The sequence below is a fragment of the Manis pentadactyla genome, chromosome 1 (genome assembly GCF_030020395.1).
Source record: "Manis pentadactyla isolate mManPen7 chromosome 1, mManPen7.hap1, whole genome shotgun sequence".
Lineage (NCBI taxonomy): Eukaryota > Metazoa > Chordata > Mammalia > Pholidota > Manidae > Manis > Manis pentadactyla.
In genome coordinates, this window is record NC_080019.1 from 234,068,047 (window position 1) to 234,094,156 (window position 26,110).

Here is a 26,110-nt window from a genome sequence, read left to right on the forward strand (position 1 = left end):
AGAAGGAGCAAGGGGCGCTTAGCAGACAAGAGGCAGTATGGGGCGGCAGCAGCCAGAAGGGGCTGAGGGAAGGCTTGTCCACTTTTAGGATAGGTGGCCATGCCTGCTGCAGGCCCATGGGGGGAATTCACGGCAGGGAAGGCAAGAAATGGCTGCAGGGTGTGCAAGGAGCAACAGGACCCAGCACACAGGTGGGAGGAGCCAGGGTGAGGGGCACGGGCACACGGCGGCAGGCTGGGGGGTCCAGAGCCGGCCTCCCAGCTGCCCCTTTCCCAGGGAAGTGTATATAGGTCAAGGCCTCCGGAAAACAGAAACGGGAGAGAAACAGCCCAGCCTAGGTGAGAAATTTAAAGTGAAACTGGCGTGACTTCCTTCAGGACCGCACGGCTGCCGGCAGCCGGGTTCAAGCAGGGGGGATGTTCTGCTGCTGTGCCGGAGTCTGAAGCCACTACCAGGGACCAGTATGCGTTCACACATTTTATACACCTCAACAATACAGACCAAGTTTCCGGGGATGAAGAAAAAGGAGTTTTTGATTCAGTAGCCATTAACAGGACAACCATCACTTAAACAAGAATTTATTTTCTGGTTTATGCTTTTACCATAGCATATAAATTTAATATAATTTAATTCCCATATAAAGACACTTTTGGAGGCTATATGGACATGACATGGCCTGGGGTTAGGTGGAGCAACTGGGACCACAGGACGCTCAGGCCTGAGCAGACACCAGCTTGCTCAGGCCGGAGAAGTAGGATCTCTCTCTCTCACTCATCACCTCGAAGTGCAGCGGCCGCCTGCAGAAGTTGCACTCGGCGGAGGAATGCGGCTTGAGCTCCAGCCCCACGTGCTTCCACGTGGCCAGCAGATTCTCTGTGAGGAGAAACAGTTTGAGCAGGTTAAGGGAAGCCTGTCCCCAAAGCGGTGAAAACGTGCGCCCACACAGAGAGCCCGACATGAATGCCCACAGCAACACCGTTTTCATAATGTCAGATTGGAAATGCCTAAATGCCCATCAACTGGCAGATAAATAAAATGAGTGATCCACGCAGAAGAGGATTATTCCGTAAGAGGAATGCAGTTCTGACACACGCTGGACCATGGATGAACCTGGAGGCCCGTGCTGGAAATGCCAGGCAGCAAGGACCACATGTCACACGACCTTATTACATGATGTGCAAGTCCAGGCAAACCCACAGGGACGGGGCAGGGCAGGGGCAGGGCAAGTGTCTACTGATGGGTATGGGGTTTCTTCTGGCGTGAGAATATTCTAGAATCAGATAGTGGTGACAGCTGCACATTATGATGTACTTAAAAACCACTAAATTGTAGGCTTTGAAAGGGCAAAATTTGTGGTATGTAAATTATATCTCAATAAAGCTGTTTAAAACATGTTTTTAATTGCGGAACAAAACCCAACTCTGGCCTTATCTTACACGCCTACAGGGAAGAAGGTGCTCTCTGGCAGGGCTCAGAAGTGGAAACAGCATTCTTAGCCAACAGTCCTGAAGTCCGGCAGACGGTGGAACCCTCACGGGGCTGAGGAAGGGAATGCACCTGGGGCCCTGGGCCACACACAGCTGCAGAGCCCCACGGGACAGGCACTCTCACCGGGGAGCTGGGCGTGGGGCTGCTCAGGGAACCACACACGTCAGGGGGGAGGAGGAGCGTGACACTGAGCTTGGCAGGCCCAGGGCAGGCCCAGCCCCCAGAGGCCTCTCCCTGACCCCTGCCACAGCCATGCCATCTCCTTGTGCCACCCACCAAGGGGAAAGCGGGAGGATTAGCAGGCTCCCTCAACGCCCCCCACCCTCAAGTGAAGGGAACAACTAACGGCCCCCGCGGTCGGTGCCAGCACATTCCTGATCCCACGGGAAGAGAAGAAACCGATGGAAAGCCTCGCTGGCGGCGGGTGCTCACCCAGGAAATAGGCCATCATCTGTGGCGAGTGGTGTGGGGTGGGGGCGATGCGCAGGAGCTCCTCCCCGTGAGGCACCGTCGGGTAGTTGATAGCCTGCACGTAGATGTTATGTCTGCCCATCAGCTCGTCACACACGGCCGTGTTTTTAGCAGCATCTGCAACCTACGTTTGATGGAAACAGAAGGTCAGGCCAGAGCTCAGTGGGGGCACCGAGGGCCTCCTGTGGGGTTGGGGCTGCCTGGGCACGAGCAGCCTGGGCAGAGGTCACGTGCGGCTGAAAGGGCTTGGGGCTGATTGGTACGGAACGGAGAACCAGAACCACGCCAGAAGTCACCTTCACGTTCATCCCTCCCGGGCTTTGGGCGGGAAAGCACACGGCCGTCCCCACCAGCCAGGCCCCGTACCCAGGGATGTGCAGGCCTAGGGGAGGAAGGCAGCTTCAGCTCCAAGCTCTGCGAAGCTATTTCAGCATGACAGCAGGGCCACTGCTGCAGCAGGAAGGGCAAGACCCACTTTGGAATTAACCGAACAGAAAGCCACATTTCAAAGCTAACCAAGCTCAGGCTTCTGGGGCTCTCCAGATACAAGCTGTTCACCCTGCCAGGGCCAGTGCTGAGGAGGAGTCTCTGCTCCAGCCTGCTGGGTTCAAGAGCTCCGTTCTCAGCATGACACTACAGCCCGGCTCCAGCCCGTGCTCAGGGAGCCGTGAACCAGCAGCTCCGGCAGCGCAGAGGCCAGCCCCAGCGAGCGGAGCCCCAGGCAGGCCCTTACCCGCACGGGGATGATGTGGCTGGGGCAGTGGACCACGGGGAGGCCGGCGTCCATCAGCATCTGCCTCATGAGCTTGACATTGCGCTGGTGCTGGCGGCGAAGCGCCCGGCCCTCGGCGCTCTTCAGGATCCGCACAGACTCCAGGGCCCCGGCCAGCAGCATGGGCGGCAGGGAGGTGGTGAAGATGAAGCCGGCAGCGTAGGACCGCACAGTGTCGATCAGAGCGCTGGTGCTGGCGATGTACCCGCCGACACAGCCGAAGGCTTTGCCTGAAGGAGACAGCACTGTTCGCCACAGCCGCCACCCTGCGGCATCCCGGCGAGGCACCGCGGTGCTGAGAGCTTGCCGTGCCCGCGCCTGAAGTAAAGGGATGCCCGCCCATTTTGGAAAGGGAAGGCTAAGAACGTCATGGAAGCGGCTGGCCCAGTCACGTGGTGAAGGTGGAGGCCGGCGAGGTCCAGAGCGCAGGCCCCCCCGGCCAGGCCGGTCTGGGGTGCAGCGTATCAGCTGCTGCACCTCCCCGCCCGCCCTCCCACCGCCTTGCTGCTCTGCCAGTGGGCCAGGGGCCACCTGCACGCTCTGTGCCGTGGGAGCTCTGCGGGACAGGACCCGAGCTGCGGCGTTTGCACCATCCTCACTGAGAGCACCACCCCCGAGGCCCTGCTGAGACATTAATTGTTGTGGTGTGGCTGGTATTATTTCCTATTCCAGTAAACACAAAACTCTGACAAGCAGCAATTGCTGGATAAACATGAAAACTCAGAACCTGTTAGGGCTGATCTGGGGCCAGCCTCATTTTAAAATTCTTATTAAGTCGCTTTGTATAATCTGTATCTCCAGTTTCAGGATTAACGACTCCAGAAGAATCCTCCCAGATCTTAATGTTCTGTTCTGTAATTACCACTCCTGCTTGAACCCCATGCAGGGCTGGTTGGTACAAGATCTTTCAGCAGAAAAGTTCTCTCTCCAGCCTCTGCCATCTCACAGTGACCACACCTTCGAAGGGCCCCCATCATGAGAGCTCCTTAAAAAAGGGACTCTGGAATCAGAACACACAAGCACCAGCAAGGGTGCTCCTCTGGCAGGGCGCCGGCTGCAGGATCAGGGTCTGCATGGGGTTCTCCTGCCCCTCAGCGGGGCTCAGGGACACTCTGTGTCGCCTGCCCTGCCTTTACTAAGAGCAGGTTGGAAGCTGGCATTTTGGCTAACTGCTGTGTGGGCCCCCAACTGCCTCACTGGCTTCTGAAATCCTCCAATCTGTACAATTTGTACATTTCCTCTCTAGAGCCACCACAGGCAAAGAGAACATCCACTGAAGTTCTCTGCACACAGTTCATTCATTTCCTCCACCAGAGCGGAGGGAGGTTCTGTTACCCCATTACACATGCTTCCCCCGCTCGTGGGAAGTTCGTGTTACTCCCCTTGGCTTTCGTTAGTACCTGTTTTTGCGAACTGAAAGAAATCTGAGGATTTTCCCTCTTACGAAATAAGGCAAAAAGCAAAACGAGCATCCGGTGTTTGTTACAGAGGCCGCACATCCCAAGCAGCCAGAGCGGCCCCTCGAGGCCCCTTCCCCAGAAACACTCAGCATCGCAGCAGCACCCCGCCGGAGCTCCGACCTGCGACTGCGAGCATCTGTGAGCGTGTGTGCTGCGTCTGCCGTTATTTTGAACATCTGTTAGCAGGTTGTATCCTGAGGTATCAGAAAAGCCTGAGAGAGCTTATTTTTTGGGTCTGGGAATGCTCAAGAATTTTCTCATATAAATTAATGGTAACTTCTTTTTTGCTTTACTGCATTTCAGCTTATGAAAGGTTTCACAGGAACATGCTGCTTTTGGGGAGTGGGGAAACTTGTTGATGAGGAAGCTGAGGCACAGAGAGGTTCATTACTAGCCCGCGGTCACACAGCTACTAGTGGGCTATGCAGGCAGAGGTCACTCAGCAGGCGGTGTGGCTATGGAGTCCAAGGTGGGGCTCTGTGAGACCCTGCCTCTCAGTTCGGGGGAGCAGAGGAGATTCAAAGTAGCCGGGTGAACTGGAACAGTTCCTGTGAGGCAGGCACAGAGCTCAGCATCTCACAATGTTTGAACCCACAGGTCTTAACAACTGCTCTGGGAGAAATCACTAGAACTCCCTGCCCCATTTTTCCATATAAAGGCATAGTCTGAGGCATGGAGAGTAAAGGCTATGTCCGCGGCATGTAGCTAGAGCCACAGTTACGTATGTGATGAGCTCAGATGGCAACAGATGGTATTTCTGTCACGTCAGGCTGTGCGATTTGCTTTGATTCTGGGGGCTGTGCCTCCACAATTCAAGGGATTCTGCTAAGCTGTGCCACTATTCACGGAGAAAGTAAAAACTCACCCAGAACAGTGGCCCAGGCTTTATATGCTATCACACTGTCTCACCTGATCCCTCCCAGTGAGTCCTTGGTTTGTCAGGATAACGTGACGTCAGTGCAGCCAACAGAACGTATGAAGTACACATACCAAGTGTTCCAGAGATGATGTCCATTTTTGGCATAACTCCGTCCCGATCGCCAATTCCTCCACCTCGAGCCCCGTACAGCCCCACCGCGTGGACCTCGTCCACAAAGGTGATTGCTCCAAACTCATGGGCCACATCACACAGCTCTTCCAGTGGGCACACCGCGCCTGAGGAAAGACCACCGACCACTCTGAAAAGCTTGCTACTTCATAAATGTCTGTTCTGGCAGGAGTCAGTCAGAACAAAATAACTTATGTTCTAAGTAAGTTATTTTTAGTTTTGGGAAAAAAAAGGAACTTCCCCTAGTTTCTAGGTTATCTGTGGGCCTTAGAGCTTAATAAAAGCCAGAGTAGAAAATCGACATTCATCCAAATCTATACAAGGTCCACCAATCACAAAATCCTGGTAGAGTGTGTAAAGGAATTGCAAAAACAAAATAAACAGCACACTTAAAGAAAGAATTCAGGCCTAGTTTTTAAGGCTTCAGATGGGCCTCTATGTACACCTACCGTCCATGGAGTGGACAGTTTCAAATGCCACGATCTTAGGGACTGAGGGGTCTGATCTCTGCAGCAGCTCTCTGAGGTGCCCAACGTCATTGTGGCGGAAGATGTATTTCGGCACTCGGCTGTTCCGTATCCCTTGGATCATGGAGGCATGGTTCCCAGAATCAGAGTAAATCTCGCAGCCTGCCAGGATAAAGATGCTGGTTATTGCCATCTGCACCGAGGACAAACTATTTCCCAGACAGCAGGGACTGTACACTTTGCCCTGAAAAGGCAGCTCCGCCCAGCAGGGAGAAGAGGCCACAAGCTGGTTTCTTCTTGGCAGCGCAGCTGTACTTCTCCGTGGAGAAAGCTCCGAGGGGTAGGGTCACCCCAGGGTAGGCAACTCATCTGCTTTTAAATCTGGCTGCCTCACTCCAAACCCAGCCAAAAGATAACTACAAGTGGTGAAGAGAATTCTCCAAAGCACTTTCCTAAAACACAAAGCCATGTGAAGCAATAGGCCTATCGGCACTGATGATGAGCCTTTCAAATGTGATTCTTAACTGATGTCCTGCTCCTGCTCAATTTAAAAAGAAATACTCCCTGATGCTGTCAGAGGGAAAACAGCAACTTGATCATCACGATATACGCCCCTGGCTGCTCGCCCCACGAGTGTAGTCACTTCACTACCGCACAGAGTTGTTGCCACACTGTCGGTCATAGTCTCTCCGCCGCACTCGTTCCTCCTGACGGAGCGTTTCTGGCAGGCTTTCTGTGTTTTCAATGTCCCCGATGTTACTGAGACACCCCCAAAACCCTAAGGCGTCCCAGCGGGCTTCCTCACCTGGCATCATTTTGGCCAGAGTGAAGAGAGTCGAGTCGTTGGCCACGAAGCAGGAGGAGAACAGGAGGGCCGCGTCTTTCCCGTGGAGGTCGGCCAGCTCCTGCTCCAAGTCCACATGGAATTTACTAGTTCCGGAAATATTCCTAGTACCACCCGCTCCCGCACCATGCTGTTTCAAAGTGTCCCTTAAAAAACACAGGCAGACAGAGGATTAATCCCATGGTCTGAACACTATGCAAAAATCGATCCCTTCCAGCATCTGGGGGACTAAAAGCCTGCTGATCTGGCAACTCCCCAGCCAAGACCGGGGCCAGGAGTTCTAGAAGTTTCATCTGGAGACTAGGCAGGAGACAGACCCAGCACCTGAGCGAGGATACCCCTAGGGGGCACCAGGGACCCGTGTCCATTTAACAGTCACTAAGTTCTTGGCAGGAGCCGAGTTGACTGCCTAAGCCTTCTTCTCTCACATGAACATCACTCCCCAGTACCAACCTGTCTCTGGAGGGACCTTCCGGATAGTGGCTACCTAACCCTATACCCAGTCACATAACAACAGACCGCAGATCCATCTGCCAGCAAACCTCAGACTGCTCTTGTCCGAGTGCCTTGGAGAGGTGCTGAGCCTCCCTGGGGAGTCTGGCAGGTGACTCTCTCAAGTGTCCCCGGCCACGGCAAGCTTCAAGGACACGGGATGGGCTCTACCTCCTTTCTTAGTGTCCTTTCGAGGACGCTTTCTCTCCAGTGCTGCTAGATTTGTATTTCTCTGCCCACAGCCATGAGCGAGCATGCCTGTGAGCAAGACTGCTTGGTGTTCAGGCATGCTCATGTGTGGCGTGCCAGGCAGTGAATGGCCACGTGGCGCCAACGCGCCCATAAACTGGAACCCTCTCACACAAAGAGGCTCCACCAACTACTTGTGTATTACAGTTTCTTTAAAGTAATCTGTAGATATTTTAAAAGGCCAAACACAGTATTTTGCTATGGCACACTTTCAGCTACTGAGTATTCCAATAAAAGATCCAGTCCCTATAAATCACCAATGTTTTGCCGTATAGTGTCAGCATATGAGAGCTGAGGGCTACTCACATGACAGCCCCGCACACCCGCGGGTGGCGGCTCATCCCCAGGTAGTCGTTGCTGCACCACACGGACACCTGCTTTTTGGTGACGAGAGAGTCCGAATAGTCATCTGCCATGGGGAAGATGTGTGCCCTCCGGTTCACAGTTTTAAAAACCCGATAGGTGTGGTCATTTTTCTTCTCATCAATTTTCTTCTCAAAGAAACGATCATACTGAAAAGTGGAAACAGCTAAAAACCAAAGGACAGCACAGTCTGATGGTTAAGAAGCATCTGGGCTTTGGCAAAAGACCTCGGTTCCAAGCCCAGCTCGGTCGCTTAGTAGCAGGGAGATTCTGGACAAATTTTGGAGGTGCTCCTCCAGGCAAGTTACTTAAGGTCCGCATCTTGAGATGATGTACTTCTCAAACAGGATCATCAAGTGTTTAGCACAAGGCCCAGTGTGTGGAGGAAGAGAAGGCAGGCTGCCAACAGGACCTCCGTTCACTTTGACCAAGAGCACTGGCTTGCGTCCAGCAGGGGACATGGCTTTTGATCCATGACTCACCATGCAATTTTATGTTTACTCTCATGTACGTTTAAGTCATATATACTCTCTCTCACATCAACAGATACCAACACGACTTACATTTTGGCAAGTTATCTTGGAGAAGATGGGACACGCCTTCTGGCCTTTGCTTTCGCATGATATCCTGGAAATTCTTCAGCAACCCGCTCGGCTCCCTGCCTTCGGTCTTCACACCAATCATACTGGGGCTCACTGAGGTCTGGGCAACCTCTGTGGCAAAAGGGACAAGAGGCGAAGGAGACTTACATTCTACTCTGAGTTCACGATGCCTTCCAGACACACTGTCAAAAATGGCTTCCTGCCTCGTTCACAAAAGAGGCTGATCAAAACCAGTTAGCTGTAACTGAGTGTGTGAAGCTTCTCGTCTTCCGTGTAATTAGTTACTGTAATGGCCAATGTTTGGTATGGGTTTCAGAGCTACCAGCCAGCCTTAATGACTATTAAAGTCCAAAGCTCTCTAGCTGGTTGGTGCGCCTCCCCAGCCCCATGCCCCCAACCTAATCTCAATTTTCTTCACAGAAAACAATTCCAGCCACATGTGCCATTTCTGCTGGTGAGGACTTTTGGGGGACTTGGGTGCTCTCGTGGATACAGCCCCAACTGGAATGAAGGTTGCCACTCATTGACCTTCGGTAAGACACACAGCTTGGGAGGCCTAAGACCATCACTCACTAAGGTAACACTATTTTTTCCCTTTCAGTCACAAGACTCGGGGGAAGAAGCAAAGATCAGCTGCTAAGAGCTCATGCTTGCAGACCATCTTCAGAAATTAAGCAGTTACTGTAAAAGCTGGTCACCCTACACACGCACCAGAAAGTCCCATATTTTGCCAGACTACCCTCTGATTGTCTATCTTGGTGACCTTCCTCCTTGGCCCTAAAAGAGGAAGGTGTTTACACAAATGCTAGCCTAATAATAGCTCACACATAAATCTGAGGGTCCAAAGAGCCAAAAGGAGCTCTCCACTCTTCCTAATGGCCCACGTCGCCCACTTACCCTTCCTCACGGCATGCATTTCCTGCACGTCCTCCTGAAGCTCTAGGCTGGCTTTGCGGAAGACGCTGCTGCCCCTCTGGCTCATCTGGGCTGCCAGGAAAGGGCATTTGCTGGCAGTGCCCTGACTCGCGGCAAGGGAAGGGTGTCCAGATGGAAGCTGGGTGCCACCGGGAGCCTGCTGGGACCCACCGGGGGCCTGCTGGACCTCAGCCTTGGCAGTTTTGTCCTCTGAGAGGTAAACGGAAAAATTGAGGCATCAGATCTGGTTGCACAATTTACAAGAAAACCACTTGTTTCTTTTCCTCACTGCCTCAAACACAAACTTTATGTTTTTTTGACCCCACAATACAGACCCAAGTTAATTTTCATGAGGTTCTCCTAATTTCACTGGAAACAATGCCCCTGTGAAGAGTTAACGGGGCGCAGTCCAGCTACCTGTCAAGCCCATGGTATTTCTCATTTATAAATCCCCAAAGACATCTTCTCTTGTTCCGGACAGCCCGGAGTTCTTGAGTTGGATTATTTCCAGTATGTCCACCCCAAGTCCTCTTAGCAGACCTGATGAGAGGTAACTGCAAGTATTCGTACAATTTTTTCTCTGCTAGTATTTTCTAAACAGGTTCTTGACAAAGAAGCTTTCTGTTGCTTACCATGTAAACTACTGGTTTTCTTCTTAACAAGAGAAATTAGCCTGAAAGTGAGGTCTTTAGATTGTCATCTAGTAGGGTTCAAATTATTCATTTGCTAAGAGAAAAATCACAGGGATACCACCTTCAGATGCCTCATCTAAATGCACCAAAGAAGTTCACTGACAACACAGTTGGCTGCTAATTATGCTTCTGGTGACGATGATTCCCCGCCCCAATGCCCCCCAACCCCAGCAAATTCATTTCCCTTCCTACTAGAAGCCTTTCTTCATCCTTCTGGAATAGTCCTGAGTCATAGGCTAGCCTTTCCTGCCACTTGGGTAAGGTATTTCAATGCACTTTTTATTAAAACCTTCTGAAAAGGAAAGTAAAAAAAAATTGCTTTGAAGTTCATTTTATTCATTATAGAAGTAATACATAGTCACTGTAGGAAGTTTAGATAAAGAGTTTCATCATTCAAAACAAGCATTGCAGACATCGTGTATTATCTTTTCTCCCTGTGGACAGGTTTTTAAAAAGTTTTACTTATTCTGTATATCCTGGTTTATTCTGCCCTTTCCATTATAAAGATCTGCCTAAGATAGTCAGTTGTTTATGAACACCGTTTGTGATGGCTGCATGGTAGTCTATCTAGTGGATAAGTGACATTTTATGCAACCATTCCTCTACTCTAGTGACAGAAAGGTAAAAGAGGTAAGAAAACATAACTAACCCAAGTATGGTAAAGAGGAAAAGAAATCCTACAGAGGATTAAACCCTTTCTACTTAAAGAAAAAAAAAGTTATTTTCTTACAAGTCCACATCCAGAGAACACACCTAACAGGGACCGTAAGGTAAACTATTCTCCAGGACTAAGCGGAATCTGAAAAGCTGCATCTACTTTGGCATAGCCAGACCCAAAGGGAATTGAACTTTTATCTCTTTATGAAAAGCAAAATTTTTAAAATGCATATACAACATAACATACACATTTAAAAACATCACCCTCTTAACAAATTCCGTAGGATTTCACTTCTGTGAGGTTCCTATAAGCAGCCACACACATAGAAACAGAAAGTAGAATGGCGGGGGCTGGGAACTGGAGGGGGGAGATGGGAAGTTAGTGTTTAACGGGAAAGAGTGTCAGTTTGGGAAGATGAAAGAGTTCTAAAGATGGATGATGGTGGTGGCTGCACAAGAGTGTGAGGGGACTTACCACCACTGAACGGAACGCTCAAAACTGTTTGAGATGGTTAAGTTCTATGTTATGTGCATTTCACCACAAAAACTAATTTAAAGAAGAAAAATAAAATCACAACTTTTAAAGCCTAAAGCATCCACTCAGTTGTGCTGTGATCCTAAAACTGTGCTAAAAAATAAACTCTTAAAAAAAAAAAAGCCCAAGGGCCAAATATTTAATGAAGGAGAGGTTGACCTAGAACAATCTAACTTTTTATTTATATGAATGAGGCACTAACACTAAACTCCTAATAGACACTGACATGCAATCCAGGAACCTGTAATGCCAACACAGGCCAGTTTCACCTTCAAAGGTGGAAATGCCTGTCTTGTGGGGTTAGGATGACAATGACCAAGCCTGGCACGAAGTAGTCCCCCCGGGGTTAGCCCGACCCACATCACCACTGCGACCAGAACTGCTTCCAGTCTGCAATGGGTGCATCGCTGCTGCCCCTGCTTTTCTGTCGGTGACACTTACTCTCACTGGCCGGAGGGGTTTCTCTGACCTGCTGGCAGTGCCCTGTGGAAGTGGACAGGGCCCGAGGGGCTGGCCTGGCCCCCATTTCCATCATCTTAGGGCAGTTTTGGGCATAGAACAACAGAGATTTGCCTGCCTTCTGCAGAAATGCTTGAGGCACTCGAGATAAGAAGGGGCAGCGGCGAACAACAGTCTCCATTTCTGGGAGGCAACTGGTCCTGTAGAAAGATGAGTGACACCAATATTTATTATAATCAGGCAAAAACCATGCAGGGTCACTGGCTTCAGGGGTCACTTGCAGGGTATGGCAAGGGTACCCTGGGATACTAGTGTCACTTAAAAGTGTCTAAGGACAACACTGATTTGGGACTCGGCTGCAGACTGGTGACTGCACTCCACTCAAACCAGCAACATCTTCATTCCCCGCGTCTACACAAAAGCACCTGCAAAGCAACTTTACCAAATGAAGAAAATACCCATGATTAATAACCAAGGTGCTGGGACAGTGAGGGACACGTCAGGAACGGGTTTGGGAGGTCAGAGGCTCCTCCAGGCGACGCACAGTGCAGATAAGAACCTGGCACACACCCAGGTGGAGAAGTGAGGTGAGGGAAGAAGCCACTGTCACCCATCCAGACAGAGCCACTCTCAGGGATCCTGATCTCCTGGTCCCGGGAATACCCCCAAGCCCCAGGAAGGGATCCAGCCGGGCCCTGGGTCCCTGAGGCCGGGATTCGCCAGAGATGGTGCCCTCACAGGCCGGCGAACTGGGCGTAACTGGGAAAGCGGGGCATAAAGAGAGGAAAGGGTACGAGGGGAAGCGCTGTCGGTGCTCACTGGGGAGGGCAGGGGGCCACAACGCCCGAGGCGCTGGGCCTGGTGGTGGTCGGGGGCAGGGGGAGGCCAGAGGCGAACCGGGGGCCAGGGGCTCGAGAACGAGACGGGTATGAGAAAGGAACTTTAAGGGGGCCAGTTAAACGGGGAATGGCCGAGCGGGGACACTGGATGTCCCAGGGGTTAAGGGTCCTGGGATGAGGGCTGAGCCCGAGCGGCGGCGGGGGCGGTGGGGGATGGGGCCCCGGGCCGGGGCAGCGGGGCGCGGGCTGGCCGGGCACGCGGGGCTTCCCGGGCCGGGCCTACCAGAGCGCGGGCGCTCACCTGCGCGGGGACGGCGGCGGCACCCGGGCCAGCAGTTCGAACCACCCTGACGCCCTTGTCTGAGCAGAGCTGCAGGCCGCGGACGCCGTCGCCTTAATATATAGCGGGCAACCCCGCGCCTGCGCGCTGGGCGGGCCCTCCGCGCAGGCGCACCTCGTCGAGCTCGCGGGGCTGACCGGGCCAGCTGCTGGCATGGGGGCCGGCCGGGCGGCCCGAGCCTGCGCCCCCAGCGCTGGGGGTACCGCCAGGCCCCGGGGGGCTTTTAGGGCTGTAAAACACGTGCCGCGGACACAGGGGAGGGACGGCGGGCAAACGGCTTCGGGGCCGGGGTCTTGAGCAGGATCTGCCCCGTGGAGCTTGCTCTCGCGGCCGTGACGGAGGGCTTCCTGGAGGAGGTGGGGCTGGATGTGCCCAAGGATGGAGAGGTTCTGGGCTGACGCGCAGGGGGCTGGAGGGGTCCTCGGAGTGAAGAGGAGGAGCAGAAACGGATGGGCACTTTCCGGTACGGGATGAAGGGACTTAACCCGATGCCAAGAAGGTATAAGAATAGGGCTGGACGGAACCCATACACTCCGCAACTCTGCGCGCCCGGGGTCAGGGTTGTGGAGGCACAGCACTTACACATAGTTAGCGTTTGACACATACTGTTATTTTTATTTTAACTGGGGCTTGTCCAAAGTTCCCTGCTGGCCACGCTGGGCATGGGCCGAGTGGCTCAGTACCCCTTCCCAGAGTTCAGCTTGGGCTGTGCCCTCTTTGAGTCTTCTCCAGACCACACCTGCAGGGAAGGACTTGGCAAACCCCTCTCAGGAACGCAGGCTTGGCCTCTTTGCTCCACACCCTTTCCAGCCTAACTCAGGCCGGGCTGGGCTGGGCTGGCTGGGGCTGGCCGGGCCTGTGCCGTGCTCACAGCTGCCATCCTGCACTCTTAGGAAGGGGGCGCCCAGGTTGCTCCTTCCCCAGATGGGCATTAATAAGAGGGGCCAAGTCCAGAGTGATGGTGACCAAGGTGTGTCCAGGTACTTCCCAATTCCCTCTCTCTGAGTCTTCAGCCAGCTGCAAGGCAGGTGAAATGAGTCTCTACCTGCAGAGGAGGCACCTGGGTCCAGAGAGGCATGGGTACTTGGTCCAGAGGCCCAGGAGGAGGGCTCTCACCTGGCAGTCCAAGGCCCTGCTGTGCCCCCTCCTGCTGAGGGGCTCTTGGCAGTGCCCATTAGCTGTAGAGAGGCACGACAAGAGGTCAGCCCTTGGTCTCAGACCCCAGGGCAACTAGAAGTAGAAACGGTCAATGTTGTGTCGAGTGCTTTGCCCATCTGTGGGCCTCCCTTTCCTCATCCAGACAATGGGATCATAATTGCTGTTCTGCCTGCCTGCAGACAGCCCTGGGCCTGGGTTCCCACTCCAGCTCTGGATCTCTTGCCCTGGGGCAGGCCACAACCTCTACTGAGGCTCATTTTCCTCACTGTAAAGCTCTCCCAGGCCTGCCACTTGTAGTTGGCAGACGAGTCAGGTGAAGTCATGGATTTCAGATGCTTATTGTTTAAACCAACAAGTCTCCAGTCCTTTGGGAATTTCCTGTTTAACAGAGGGAAAGGTTGGGAAACAAAGCCGTATCACATGGAAAGTGAAAAAAAATGTTGTAAACAATTGCAGATGGAGGAGGAGGCCATTACTCCAACAGATGCTGAAGGCGGGATATCCCAGCCACCTGGAAGGCTTCCGGAAGACAGATGCTGGCCAGGAGAGTGAGTCTACATGGGGGTGGGAGGCTAGTGGCTGGAGCCCTGAGTGGGAAAGGCCCAGGCCTGTCCTGGGGGCAGTGTGAGTCAGCCCGAGTAGCCGGGCTGCAGGGGTGCAGCTTGGGCTTGGGGCCAGCTCAGACCAGAAAGGCCATAAAAGAGTCACAGAGCTTCGCAGCGTCAGTGCTCAGTAATACTGTCAGGGCACTGGTCAAAACGAACGCTCCTGGGCCGGGCCCCTTTGATTCTGACCCAGGAATCTGCATTTTGATCAGACTGTTGTCCTGGTAATGGGGGCCACATCTGGGGGCGCTGTGAGCAGGCCACAGCCTCTCTGAGGCTCAGTTTCCTCGCTGTAAAGCTCTCCCAAGCTTGCCGCCTGTGGTTGGCAGGAGAGGCAGGTGAAGTCATGGGTTTCACAGGCTTACTGTTTAAGCCCACAAGTCTCCAGCCCTTTGGGAGTTTCCTGTTTGATAGACGGAAAGGTTGGTATCTTGGGGGTTGGAATCCTGGGGTCACATTTTGGGAAATGCTCCCTGAACAGTTTCCAGTTTGAGACCTTGAAGGGCAAGGTCTACGGCCATGAGTTCTCATGCTGGCACTGCTACTTTCTGACCCTGAGCTCTTAGGCAAATGACCCCATGCCCTAAGGCTCAGTTATTGCATCTGTGATGTGGGAGTGCCTCACCTGCCTCATGGTGAGGTGGATGGGCCCCAGCGTTGCACAGTGGGGTCTCTCTCCTGGGTTCAGCCCTCTTGCTCCCCTTTTGATCCCCAATTCTTTTTCCTTCCTTCCCTCCACTCTTGCTTCCCTTTTCTCCCCACTCCTGTCTGCCTGCCTCACAGAGCTGCCGTACAGACTCATCTTATCACCCTTGGCCCTGAGAGCCAAGCTGCTGGAGTTCAGACAAGGTCAGGCCCCATTTTGGGGCTGACGCTGGGGCCTGGCCTCCTCCACTTCCTTCCTCCCGCCCAGTCTGCGTCACTGGTCATCGTCACGGTCAGGGGCTGCTGCGCACAGCACCCATTCAGTGGTCAAGGCTGAAGGACAGTGTCAACCCCAGCCCCACAAGATTCATCCTTTTCCACTCTGGGCCCCAGGAGCTGTTTTTAGCAGTGCCCCCCTGTGAGGGTCAAGTAGTGCACGGTCCTCGGGCAAGCTAACTGCTCTCCTGTGGGCTTCAGTCAGGCAGGCAAGAAATCCTACCGGCCTTCCCTTCAAGGAGACCTGGGTGGACATGGGACAGTTTGAAAGATGGTTAAAACTTTCAGCCTGTGCTGGTGCTTGGTGTGGGCTTGGCGCTGGCCTGGTGGCGCCCCTAGGGTGTCAGGCTCTGCCTGTCTAGTAGCGGGTGGGGGGCCAGCCTCCCACAGTGCAGGAAGTTCTGGAAACAGCTCCTCTCTGCCCTGGAGGGTTGGAAACATGAGCTCTGAGGTTTAGTTCACAGGGCCCAAGAATTGTCATGGAGATGGAATTTGGGGGTTGGGCAGGGCAGAAGGGATCTGGTCAACAACACCTGCCTTGTGCTGGCCCTGCCTTTGGAACCCTATCAGGCTCTGGCCCGCCTGGGGCAGGCTTGGACCTGGTTTTGTGAAGCCAGCTTCAGGGCAGGGGCTGGGCTCTGAGTAGCCAGGGGAGAAAGGGGCTGGCTGTGGTGGGGCAAAGCCATCAAACGTTCCAGGAGGCAGGTGGGGGGCTACACAGGGAAAAACATCCCCCTTTTAAAAGAGCAAACACTATCCTTCCCTCCTGAGAGCCCTGCAGGGCCTCTGAGCCTAGCCCTCCAGCCTAGAACCCACAAACTGTGGCCCAGACATGTTCTCTTTAACCCACATAGTGCTTTTTAAAAATATGCATTAATTGTCAACATTTAGCAGTCAGGAGATGGTTAAATTAAATTCAGATTTCCAGCTTTTCTGGAGGAGTCAGCAGGCCTGGGGCACCTGGGCTGGCCAGGCAGGATGTGCTCTCTCCCGTTCTCCCCCAGCCCTCTCTCAGTGTCCCCGACCCTGAGGACATGCGATGTCCAAGCAGTGGCACCTGGGTCCCACCTTGTAGGCATCTGGGGTGTGTCCTACCTGTCTTAGAGCCTGGGTGACTGAGAACCAGAAAGGGGAGAGGATTTGCTCAAGGCCACATGGCAAGTGAGGTTTGGGCCGCCACGGGATCGGAGTCACCAGCTCTTCTGCCCTCACAGCATGTGGAGGAGGGTTGGGCGGGGGGCCTAAGGCAGGGGTCAGCTGGGCTGTGAGGGGTTCTGCAAGGGACTGGGTTCCCCAGGGCTGGTTCTCATCCCCTCAGCTCCCAGCCCCTGTGTTTGGATCAGGCTTCTGTGGTGATGGGGGCTGATGATGGGGTGGTAGGATGACGGGGTGCTGGGGGCTGGTAGGGTGATGGACTGGAGCAGCCTAAGCCTGCCTCCTCTGGCCTGTGCCAGATGCACAGTGTGGAGGAGCCGTGTTCCCTGCCCTCCTGGGCTGCTGGGCCACAAACACCCTGCTGCGGGCAAGGGTGCTAGACAGAGAATGGCAGGGCAGGGGACCCACCCCAGAGCTGGCACCTGGTGTCAAGTTGATGCTGCATCAGAGCAGCCAGGCTGAGGGCCCCCGTGAAGGTCAGAGGAACCGGGGTGGAGGAGGGACATCAGGAGACCGGAGGGGCTGGAACTCCGAGGGAAGGAGGTGTGTGTGTGTGTTGGGGGGACGGTTAGAGTCCCAATCGCCTGCTGCCAGGACCCCACTGTTACCAACACTGTTGGCTGACCAACCAAGGTAGATGCCTTCATTTTTCTCTGGCCCTGGAGGTACTTAAATAGCCGCCCAGCTGTGGGGGAGCTGGGACAAAGGAGGTGGCGAGGCATGAAGAAGGCTCGGGGGCAGGGGCCCTGGCCGGACAGGAGCTGTGGAGAGAAAGAGGGGAGGACAGCACGGTGCGCAAGTATGGCCGCGAGAGCAGCTCTGCTCAGACATTGGCCTGGTGCTGTGCTCATGCTCACATGCAGTGTCAGGGGTCCTCAGGGCCACCCTGCAGGTCAAGGTAATGGTTTGGCCCACACACGGGAGAGAAGCTCCGAAAGGTTAAGTCAGTTGCCCAAGTTCACACTGCCCGCAAGTGGAGAGCATGGCTGAGCTTCTGGCCTTCACCTCTCGTCCGGTGCCCTCCGGGGAGGTTGGGGAAGCTGGGAGGACGGAGGCTGGCACTGTTGCGGGGGCTCAGGTCTCAGTGGAAGCTTTTCTGTACCTCTGGGTGATTGGCCCAGCTTGGGTAGGCGGATGGGGGCTCCCAGCCCAGGAGCCTGCCCGCCTGACTCTTAGTGGAAGACCCCACCTCCGGAAGCCTCTGGGCAGCCAGCCATGGCCTCGGGAGGCAAGACTCCCTCTGGCCACCCCCCACGCCGTGCACTCTGTCACTGTCCCCTGCGCCTGGTCGTCGGCTCTGGGCAGGGTGCATTGCAGCAGGGCTCACAGTCTGGTGGGTGCCTCCTGCCCTCTTCTCTCTCCTTGGGGTCCCTTGGGGCTGGGGGCTTTCTGCCCTGCGTTCTAGAGCTCATTGCAATGTGGAGGTAGGTGCATAACAGCCACTGCCTCACCGAATTCTGTCTCCACGGCAGGCATGGCCCCAGCACTTCTGCGTGGTTCCGCAGCTGATTCTCGCACATGCCCTGTGAGTAGCTGCCGTAGCCCCACTCCCCAGGGACGGAGGCAGGCTCCTGCTGGTGCTCAGCTCCCAGCTCCGTCCTCTGTGCCTGGGGGCCTTCAGCAGTTGGCACAGCCTCTCTGAGCTTCCACGGACATGTACGAAAAGAGGAATGCTCTCTGTCAGGCCTAAGTGTTACGTGTCACCTGTGTGGTTTGGTCAAACACCAGGTTGCTGTAAAGGTAGCCTGTACATGTGACTAAATCGACAGTCAGTTGAGCTTAAGGGAGATTCTCCTTGATAATGTGGATGAACCTCATGCAAACAGCTGAAGGCCGGAAGAGCAAAAAACCAGGGTTTCCCGGAGGGCTTGGCTGTAAGCTGTAACGCAAACCCTGCTGACTCCCCAGCCTGCTGCCTGCCCTGCTGAGGTCATACTTGCCAGCCTCTCCAGTCAGGTGAGCCAGTTCTTTAAAATAAAAATCTCTCTCTCCATATATACTGAATATATGTATGTATATATGTATTATATGTGATATGTATTACATATAAATGTGATATGTATATGCATACATATGTATAATGCACATATGTAGTTTATAATCTAAAGAGAGATAGAGACCTAGATGGGTCTTATTGGTTCTGTCTGTGGAGCGCCGTGGCAGACACTTTGTGGGCACAGAGTTGGCACAAGGCCTCACTGAGACCTGCCTCTGTGCTCAGGGGAGGCACAGCCCCCGGAAACAGCCTGTGTTGTGTTATCTGGTGGCTACAGGTGAGGGGGGATCTGAGGCTTGGGAAAGTGGCTTGTCTAGAGGTTCAGAGCTGGAGGCAGGCTTGGAGGTGGGACTGCCTTCCCACCCCTTTCAGCGTGTCCTTGCCTTGTCGGCCCCTCCTCGCCAGGACCCTAAGGCCAAGGTGCCCAAGGGGCCACTGGTGGCTCCCTCACTCCAGGGGTCCTCTGGGGCTTAACCAAAGCCCTCAAGCCCTGGCAGGGGTGATAAGACGGCAGGCAGTGTTGGGCCCTGGCTTGCACTGAGTTAACAGGTTCTTGTGCAAGACCGGGAGCCTCATGACATGCCAATGTTCACTGGCCCCAGAACTGTTATGGCCCTGCTGTGGCCTTCGGAGTCGTCGCAGTGAAGTCAGCGTAGGAGTGATGGCTGCAAATGACCCCTCACCTTAGGGAAGCCTCCTCAGCCCCACTCCCCACCCTGCCAATGTACAAGCTCAGCCCTCTGCAGCGCAGACGTGGTACCCAGATGGGGGAGGGCAGCGGGTGCCCTGGGCCCCCCGAGCTGAGGGGCAGCTACATCTCAGCTCCGGCCATCACCATCCTCAGAAACAGAGCCCGGTATGGCCAGGCCTCCTTCCCATTTTTAAAGAAAAGCCTCACATCTAGATTTTTATGTGTGCCCTTTGAATTCTTTGTGTTCTTTAATAACAAAAACATTTATTTGAGTAGATAATATTTGCAGATGGTCAAAATGCAAATAGTATGACATAGTAAGCAAAGAAATTCCCCTTACCCAGGCTTTTACTGGACACAACTACTGCTCCCAAGTTCTCATAGGTCCTTCCAGAAAGATTCCACCTGTCCATTCAACACTTACCAATTGATCAGATGTCCATCTACTACTAGATGTCCAGGCGGCACTTTTAAAATGCAGTCCTCCTCATTTGCTACTTGCTCTTGTATTTAACAGGATAGCTTGGCAAGGGCCCCATGAGTGAACAGGGCCTTCCCTTTTCTATGGCTGCATAGTACTCCACGGCTCCCGAGCTCCTGGCTAACTCACCTTGTCCCTTACCAGTTGCATGGTGGTTTCTAAGGGGTTTCTCCTATGAATATCCTTGAACTTGCCCCCTTGTATGGGGTGAGGACTTCTGTGGCATATTTAGAGATAGAGTCACTAAGTCAAAGGTGAGAATCTTTGATTCCAACTTTCTGGTTTTTCTCTTATATTAAATGTGTTTTTGTAAGCAGCCTCAGATCCATGTTGAAGTGGGGTGGCTCTTGGGAAACGGATAAATAGGTTTATTCACTCATCAGATACTTGCTATGCACCTATCATTTACCAAGCCCTGAACTAGGTTCTGGGAGGGCATCTGTGAGCAAGGCAGATGTGGTCCTGCTCTCAGGGGTGGACAGTCTAGTGGGGGGCAGTGCACAGCATGTGCAAGCACATGATCACAGTACAGTGAGAGTGCCCGTGGGTGCTCTGAGTGTCCAGGACAGGGACTACTTCTGGGGCTTGGAGAGGCCTCTGCGAGGAGGGGATGTTTGAGGTGGGTCCTGAAGGATGGGAAGGGGCCAACCAGGTGATGGTCGGGCGGGGAGCAGGCCAGGCTGGGGGTCCATGCTCTTGGCCGCCTCCAGCTGTATAACAGGAAAGTTGGGAGCGTCGGTCATGCCCAGTGCCAAGGGGGGATACGCATCATCATATCACCATTATTATTGACAAAATAGAGCCAGGAGGTGGGGATGGGGCACAGGGGGCGTGGGCAGCCCTTGGAAGGGGCTCTGGGGTCCTAGGCCTTTGAGGGCCCTGAGGAGGGAGGGTGGGAGGAGTCCCTGGAAGCCATGGGCCCGTGTAGCCGGTGGCAGGGGGCATGGGGGGCAGCAGAGGCAGGCTGGGCCTGACCCGGCGGCCCCGGGAGCCAGCCAAGATGGACTTTGTTCCTTGAGGTGTGGGTGGCACGGCTCTGAAGCCTTGGGGCTCAGCCCTGGCTGAGGCAGATTGGACTTTAGGCAGAGTGACAATGCCAGACCCCGCCAGGGGGCCTGAGGGGGCCGGGGGAGGGCAGCTGGGACATTTGCCCAACCCAGAGCCCATCCGGCTTGATGCAGCGTTTGGTTGTGACACCAGCTCAGAGCTTCCCTCCAGCTAACGGCCACCATCCCACCCAGGCCCCAGGTTCCTCTTCTGAGCAGCCCACGTGGAGATCCGTTGGGACTTTGCTGTCGTTGTTCTGACTTGAGAACCTGGGGGAGGGGTCAGCAGGGCCAGTGGCTTGCAGGAGGTACTTAACGAACATTTGTTGAATGAATGAATGAACAAATGGGTGCATGAGTGAATGAATGGATGGATTCCTCGTGGGCTGTGGGAATGCGTGTGTGGGGACAGACCTCAGGCCCCAGGTTCAGGGCAGTTTGTGTGCAGGTTGTTTCAGCAGAGAGGCAAGTGTGGAAAGTGGGAAGCAGGTGGCTGCTTGGCAGATTGCCCCGAGAGGGCAGGAGAGTCCACACGGGGTCATATCCCAGGCACCCGGTTGCATGGGCATCTTCAGAAGCCCGCCCAGGGGAGAGGTGTGAGTGCCTGTGTCCTGACACCCTGCCACGACCCTCCTCTCCTCCCTGTGCCAGCCCCCATGGGCCCCCAGGTGTCTGTGCAGGTGTCCGTGCCTGCCTCTGTGCTTTCCCTGGGCCTGGACCGTGGACTGTGCGTGTGGGAGCCCCAGCTGAGGCTCCATGGTGCTGACCCGACTTCAGGGTTCTGTAGGACGGACCACAGGGCAGGTGGCAAGTCTGCCCCATCCCAGACCCTAAGCCCCTCCTGGACCTTCTGCTGTGCTCTGTGGCCAGTACGCCACGTGGCTGTGGCTACACGCAGGAGGGCTTTCCCTTTATATCTGGGTAACTACGTTTCGAAAATGCTGTTCCCACAGCCTGCACATGTCCTGGCGGAAGGGAAACCGCTGCAGCTCTGAAGTGACAGTTCAGGTCTGGGACCTGTTAGGGCCAGGTTCCTGCCAGGCCGCCTGTTGGCCACATTCACAGGTGTACACGTCAGATATCTCCCAGATTCACATGCGGTCGCAGGCCCACAGGTGCCAGAGTCACTACCACCCCCTTGTGTGCGGCCACGTGCCCAGCCACTCTAATCACAGGGACAGTGACACCTGTACTGACAGCCACATGAAGCTGCAGGTGGACAGACAAGGCCGGCCGCAGTGACCGTGGTTGTGACACTGTCACACATGGTGTCACGCACACGCAGGTGGAGCCATGCGGTCACACGGCTATTCGCTCTGCACCCTGTCCCCCACCATGTGCTCGCTGGCTCCCTGGGACGTGACATCACCACCTCCTTCCTCACCCACACCCCGGATGAGGCCAGGGCTGTCACGAGCCCTGACTATCCCTCCCTCATCCTGCCTCCTGTGTGGCCATCCTGCCCAGGGATGCCCTGACCGCTCTGTGTACCTCCCCAAACTACCCAGTGTGGAGGCAGGGAGCCCCCTCAGGCATTACACTCAAGCTATGTGACTACAAGAGGCCCTTCTTTTCCTGCCTCAGTTTCTCCATCTGCTTAATGGGGGCACAGACCTGGTGGTTCCCAGTGTCTTCTGTCCCTCGTGATGGGGACAGCTGTGATCCTGTGGCCCCTCTGGCATTTCCTGGGCCATGGGCTCCTTGGAACACCCAAACGTGGCTCCCGAGTCTCTGTGTGAACCTCACGGCCAGATGCCTCCTGCCAATGAGGGGGCTGCCAGTGAGGTTTCCCCGGGAGCAGAGGAGACCCCCAGCTACACTTGAGGCCTCAGAGGGGCCCCTGAGGTGGGCCTGGTGCCCGACTTCCCCAAGGGCCAGAGGAGGTGCTGCCCGGCTTGGAGGCGGGGCTGGCGGGGCTGACTCCCCAGGCCCACCAAAGCCTTCTCCAAACAGAGCCTCCTACAGAAGCTGCTTTGTACCTCCCTGAGGCTCAGGCAGGGTGGGTGCTCAGACCAGAGCTGATTTTGCTCCGCAAAGGCCAAGGTGTAGCCCCTCCCTCTTCCCTTTCCCGTTCTGACCCTCCCAGAGCCCTGGGGTCCCAGGGCAGCCCAGGAATCAGTGTGTCCCCCCGGGGCTCCGGAAAGGTCAGTGGGTGTGTGAGTCACCCAAGTCCAGTCAGGGTCACCGCGGGGAGGTTCCAAAGGGCAGTTGTTGAGCAGTCACTGCGTGCCAGGTGCACCTGGAGCCCAGAGCAAATAACCGGCGAGCACCTGAAGTGACATGTCAGCGTGCAGAATGTTTAATAACATTCTCTGGAAAAAAAAGTTCTGTGGTCAACTAAGTTAGGAAAGCGCATTGTATAACTGCTGGGTTGGACAAAGGTGAAGCTTGTGGGTTTTGGCAGGCCTTTAGCAGGCTATGTCCTGGGCCGGCATTCAGGGCAGGTGGGGGCAAGGCTCGCCCTTCAGAGCCTCTGGGGTGGGAGCACTTGAACAGTGCCACCCGAGGGCCCCAGCACTCCCAGAAGGGCTCTGCGCCCTGCCCCAGGGAACCAGGTTCAGCAGGTGCCTGAGAATCTCTACTTCTCCAAGTTCCCAGGTGCTGCTGTGCGACCACACTCGGACAATGGCTGAGTCTTAGGGCAGCCAGCTGGGTGTCTCTCAAGCTAAAACTGCGTGGCGCTCCTCCTCTGCTCGAAGTCCTCCTGTGGCTCCCCTTACTTGTTAGAAGCCAAATCCTCTTGGGAGGCTGCAACGTCCACCTGCCTCAGCAGCCCTCCTGCCACCTGCCTGGTTTCCTGCCCCTCCAGTCCACCCAGCCAGTCCCCCGGCGGGCCTTCGACGTGGCCGACCCTTCTGTCCCATGGCGCTCTGTCCCCAGGCCATGGCACCTCCTCTTGCCTTGCGCTGCCGTGCCCGCCCTGAGCGCCGTCCTTGTACCCCTGCTCTTCCAAGAGGCCCCCCATGCGCTGCGGCTCACGCAGCCCTATGTGTGGGCTCCATGAGGGCAGGGCTGTGCATTCTCGCTTACTGCCCTGTTCCCACCTCCCAAGTGCTCGGCAAAGATGCGTGTGTGTGGGGAAGAGGGGTTGGGGTGCTGTTCCGTGAACGTCGCAGAGAGTTCAGGGCCCAGCAGAGCTGAAGCTGGCCTCAGCAGCTGGGAACTGCCCATGGGAGGGTGTGGGACAGGGCTCTCTGATCCGATGCCAGCTCTTATGCCCTGGGGGCGGACGGAGAAGAGGGCAGAGGTTTCCCCAGGCTGGGGCCGTGGGGAGCAGCCCTGTGGCAGCCAGGCTTTGTCCCTGGTTCTGAACCTTATCAGTGCCGACCTGTGTCCTGTCCTTGCACACTTGGTGTTCCTGACGCATCTCCCCAGAGGTCAGAGCAGTGCAGATGAACTGAGCTCACAGGGTGTCCTGTGGCAGAATCCAGGGGCTCTGAGGAGCTGGGGCTGGGCCGAGGGATCGACCCTGTGGGCAGCCGCAGGAAGGAGTGTTAGCCCAGGCCCGTGTGACAGGCAGGGGCACGGGAGTTAAGGGGACGCAGTGCCGGTGGCTGCCGAGAACCTTCGCTGGGGCCCATCTGATTCTGTGTCCTGCCTCTTCCCCAAAGTGCTGTGTTGGCTGTACCCCCACACCCCTCCCCTATCACGAGTGGCCCTGGTCGCGGGGGCTGTCCGTGAATTTGTGCATGGTGCCAGTGGAGACCCTGCTCAGGATTCCCAAGGACTCTTCTGGTGAGCAAGGCTTTGGCTTTGGGGTCCTTCTGTCCAGAAAGCTGACATTCGGCCCTGAGCTGGCTCTGAGTGGCCCTGGCTGGCAGGTGGGACACCTGTCCCAGCCCTCCTGGGTGTAACTCCATGAGCAGTGTTCTGGTTCCCACCCATTTGTGTCTGCCTGGACACACATCTATGTGCACATGTGAGTATGTGGGTGGGTACCTACAGATAAGTCTGCCCGTCTCAGTTCCCACCACTGCCCCCTGCCTGCCTTCTCTTCTAAACTACCATTTATTGAGAGTTTACTATATGCCAGGCTTGGGGTTTTATCCTTGCAGCAACCCTGTGTTTAAGTTCCAGCCCCCAGTTGCTGTGAATGTGACTTTATTTGGAAATAGGGTCTTTATAAATGTAAACAAGTTAAAATGAGGTCACACTGGAAGTAGGTAAGTCGTCCTCTCTGCCTCGTAGAGGGAGATTTGGGCACAGAGGTGTGGGGAGAAGGAGGGAGAGACTAGAGGGGTGCCGCCACCAGCCCGGGACTCAGGGCTCCCAGAAACAGAGAGGTGAAGAAGGGTCCTCCGTAGGGCCTTTGGAGGGAGAACGGCCCCACCCACACCTTGACTTGTGACTTTGGGCCACCAGAACTGTGATGACCTTCTGTGGTGTCAGGCCACCCACTTTGCGGCCCTGTGTTTTGGCAGCCCTAGGAAACTCACGCACCTGCCTTCTGTTCTGATCCCCATTTTAAACGAGGAAATAATGTTCAGAGAGGTTACACTCTTGTCCACAGTTACATAGCAAGTCAGTGTTGCACCCAGGATCGGAACCCAGGCCTGCACAACGCCAGCCTCTCCCCTAAGGATGCCCCGATCTGTCACCTTCTCCCTTGTCTCCATACCCTGACCTTCTGTAGCACACCCCCAGCAGCCTTAGGGGAGACCCCACCCCCTCCCTGCTGCCCCCCACAAGACCACAGCTGGCTTGCCATTGTGCTGACCTTTCCCTGGGCCCTCAGAAGCTTGCACAGAAGAGGTCCTTGGAGCACCTGCATCCATGAAGCATCACAGGGCACCAGCACACGCCCGCAGGCATGGGCACACAGCAGAGCGGCTTGGCACTCCGCCTGGTCCCCTCCCACTCAGCTCTTTGTGCACATAGCCTGATTTCCTCTGCCTGTACCCCTGGGCTGAGGGCTTACTTTGCCCCAGAAGCCCCTTGGCCTGGTGTAGGACAGGCTGGAAGTGCCAAGAACAGGTGGATAAACCCCTGCGTGCCCTCCCCCATCGGGCGGGATGTCCTTGAGGTGTGTTCTGTACTGCGTCCTAGGCTCTCCAGTGTGACGGTGACGGTTCCGGTCACCCACAGTACTAACTTGTCTAGTGACACAGCCTTCCCTGGCCACCTCCCTTCCCTGCCTCACTTCCCCTTCCCTGCTGCTGTGTCCTAGAACCACCTCCCAGATAATGAAGTACTGTGGAGCCCTTTCTCAGGGTCAGTATCTGGGGGAACCCAAATTAAGATACCCAAGTCCAGCTGCATACATAAAGTCTCTCATGGGCATGCACTTACGTGCAGCAGACACACACGGCCACAGAAGCTCTCAGAGGCACAGCCAGGCACGCACAGCCAGCCAAACCCAGACAT

General features: G+C 55.2%; 2 protein-coding genes across 6 annotated transcripts in view; one reads left to right on the forward strand and one right to left on the reverse strand.

The window, feature by feature from the left end:
• Nucleotides 1-562: 562 nt before the first annotated feature.
• On the reverse strand, nt 563-12,807 carry ALAS1 (5'-aminolevulinate synthase 1). 2 transcript variants are annotated; one of them, XM_036877917.2, is made up of 11 exons: nt 12,655-12,807; nt 11,497-11,714; nt 9,154-9,381; nt 8,218-8,367; nt 7,598-7,820; nt 6,512-6,696; nt 5,689-5,868; nt 5,182-5,346; nt 2,693-2,961; nt 1,921-2,083; nt 563-873 (listed from the first exon to the last, which is right to left on the reverse strand). In XM_036877917.2, exons 2-11 carry the CDS (start codon nt 11,693-11,695, stop codon nt 713-715), a joined length of 1,923 nt encoding a protein of 640 aa, XP_036733812.2. In that variant the 5' UTR covers nt 11,696-11,714; nt 12,655-12,807; the 3' UTR covers nt 563-712. The 2 variants fall into 2 exon arrangements, with proteins under 2 accessions (XP_036733812.2, XP_036733813.2); XM_036877918.2 differs by lacking the exon at nt 12,655-12,807 and adding an exon at nt 9,804-9,897 and having other exon boundaries at nt 11,497-11,612.
• A 48-nt stretch (nt 12,808-12,855) lies between these two features.
• POC1A (POC1 centriolar protein A) overlaps nt 12,856-26,110 on the forward strand; it is a 72,910-nt gene continuing 59,655 nt past the window's right edge. The window contains exons 1-2 of one of the 4 annotated variants that reach the window (XM_057486869.1): nt 12,856-13,192; nt 14,308-14,399. In XM_057486869.1, coding sequence (XP_057342852.1) covers nt 14,385-14,399 — 15 coding nt within the window. In that variant the 5' untranslated portion in view covers nt 12,856-13,192; nt 14,308-14,384. Of the gene's footprint in view, nt 13,193-13,380; nt 13,674-14,307; nt 14,400-26,110 lie in introns of those variants that run through there. The other 3 variants (XM_057486868.1, XM_057486874.1, XM_057486876.1) reach the window with 3 other exon arrangements.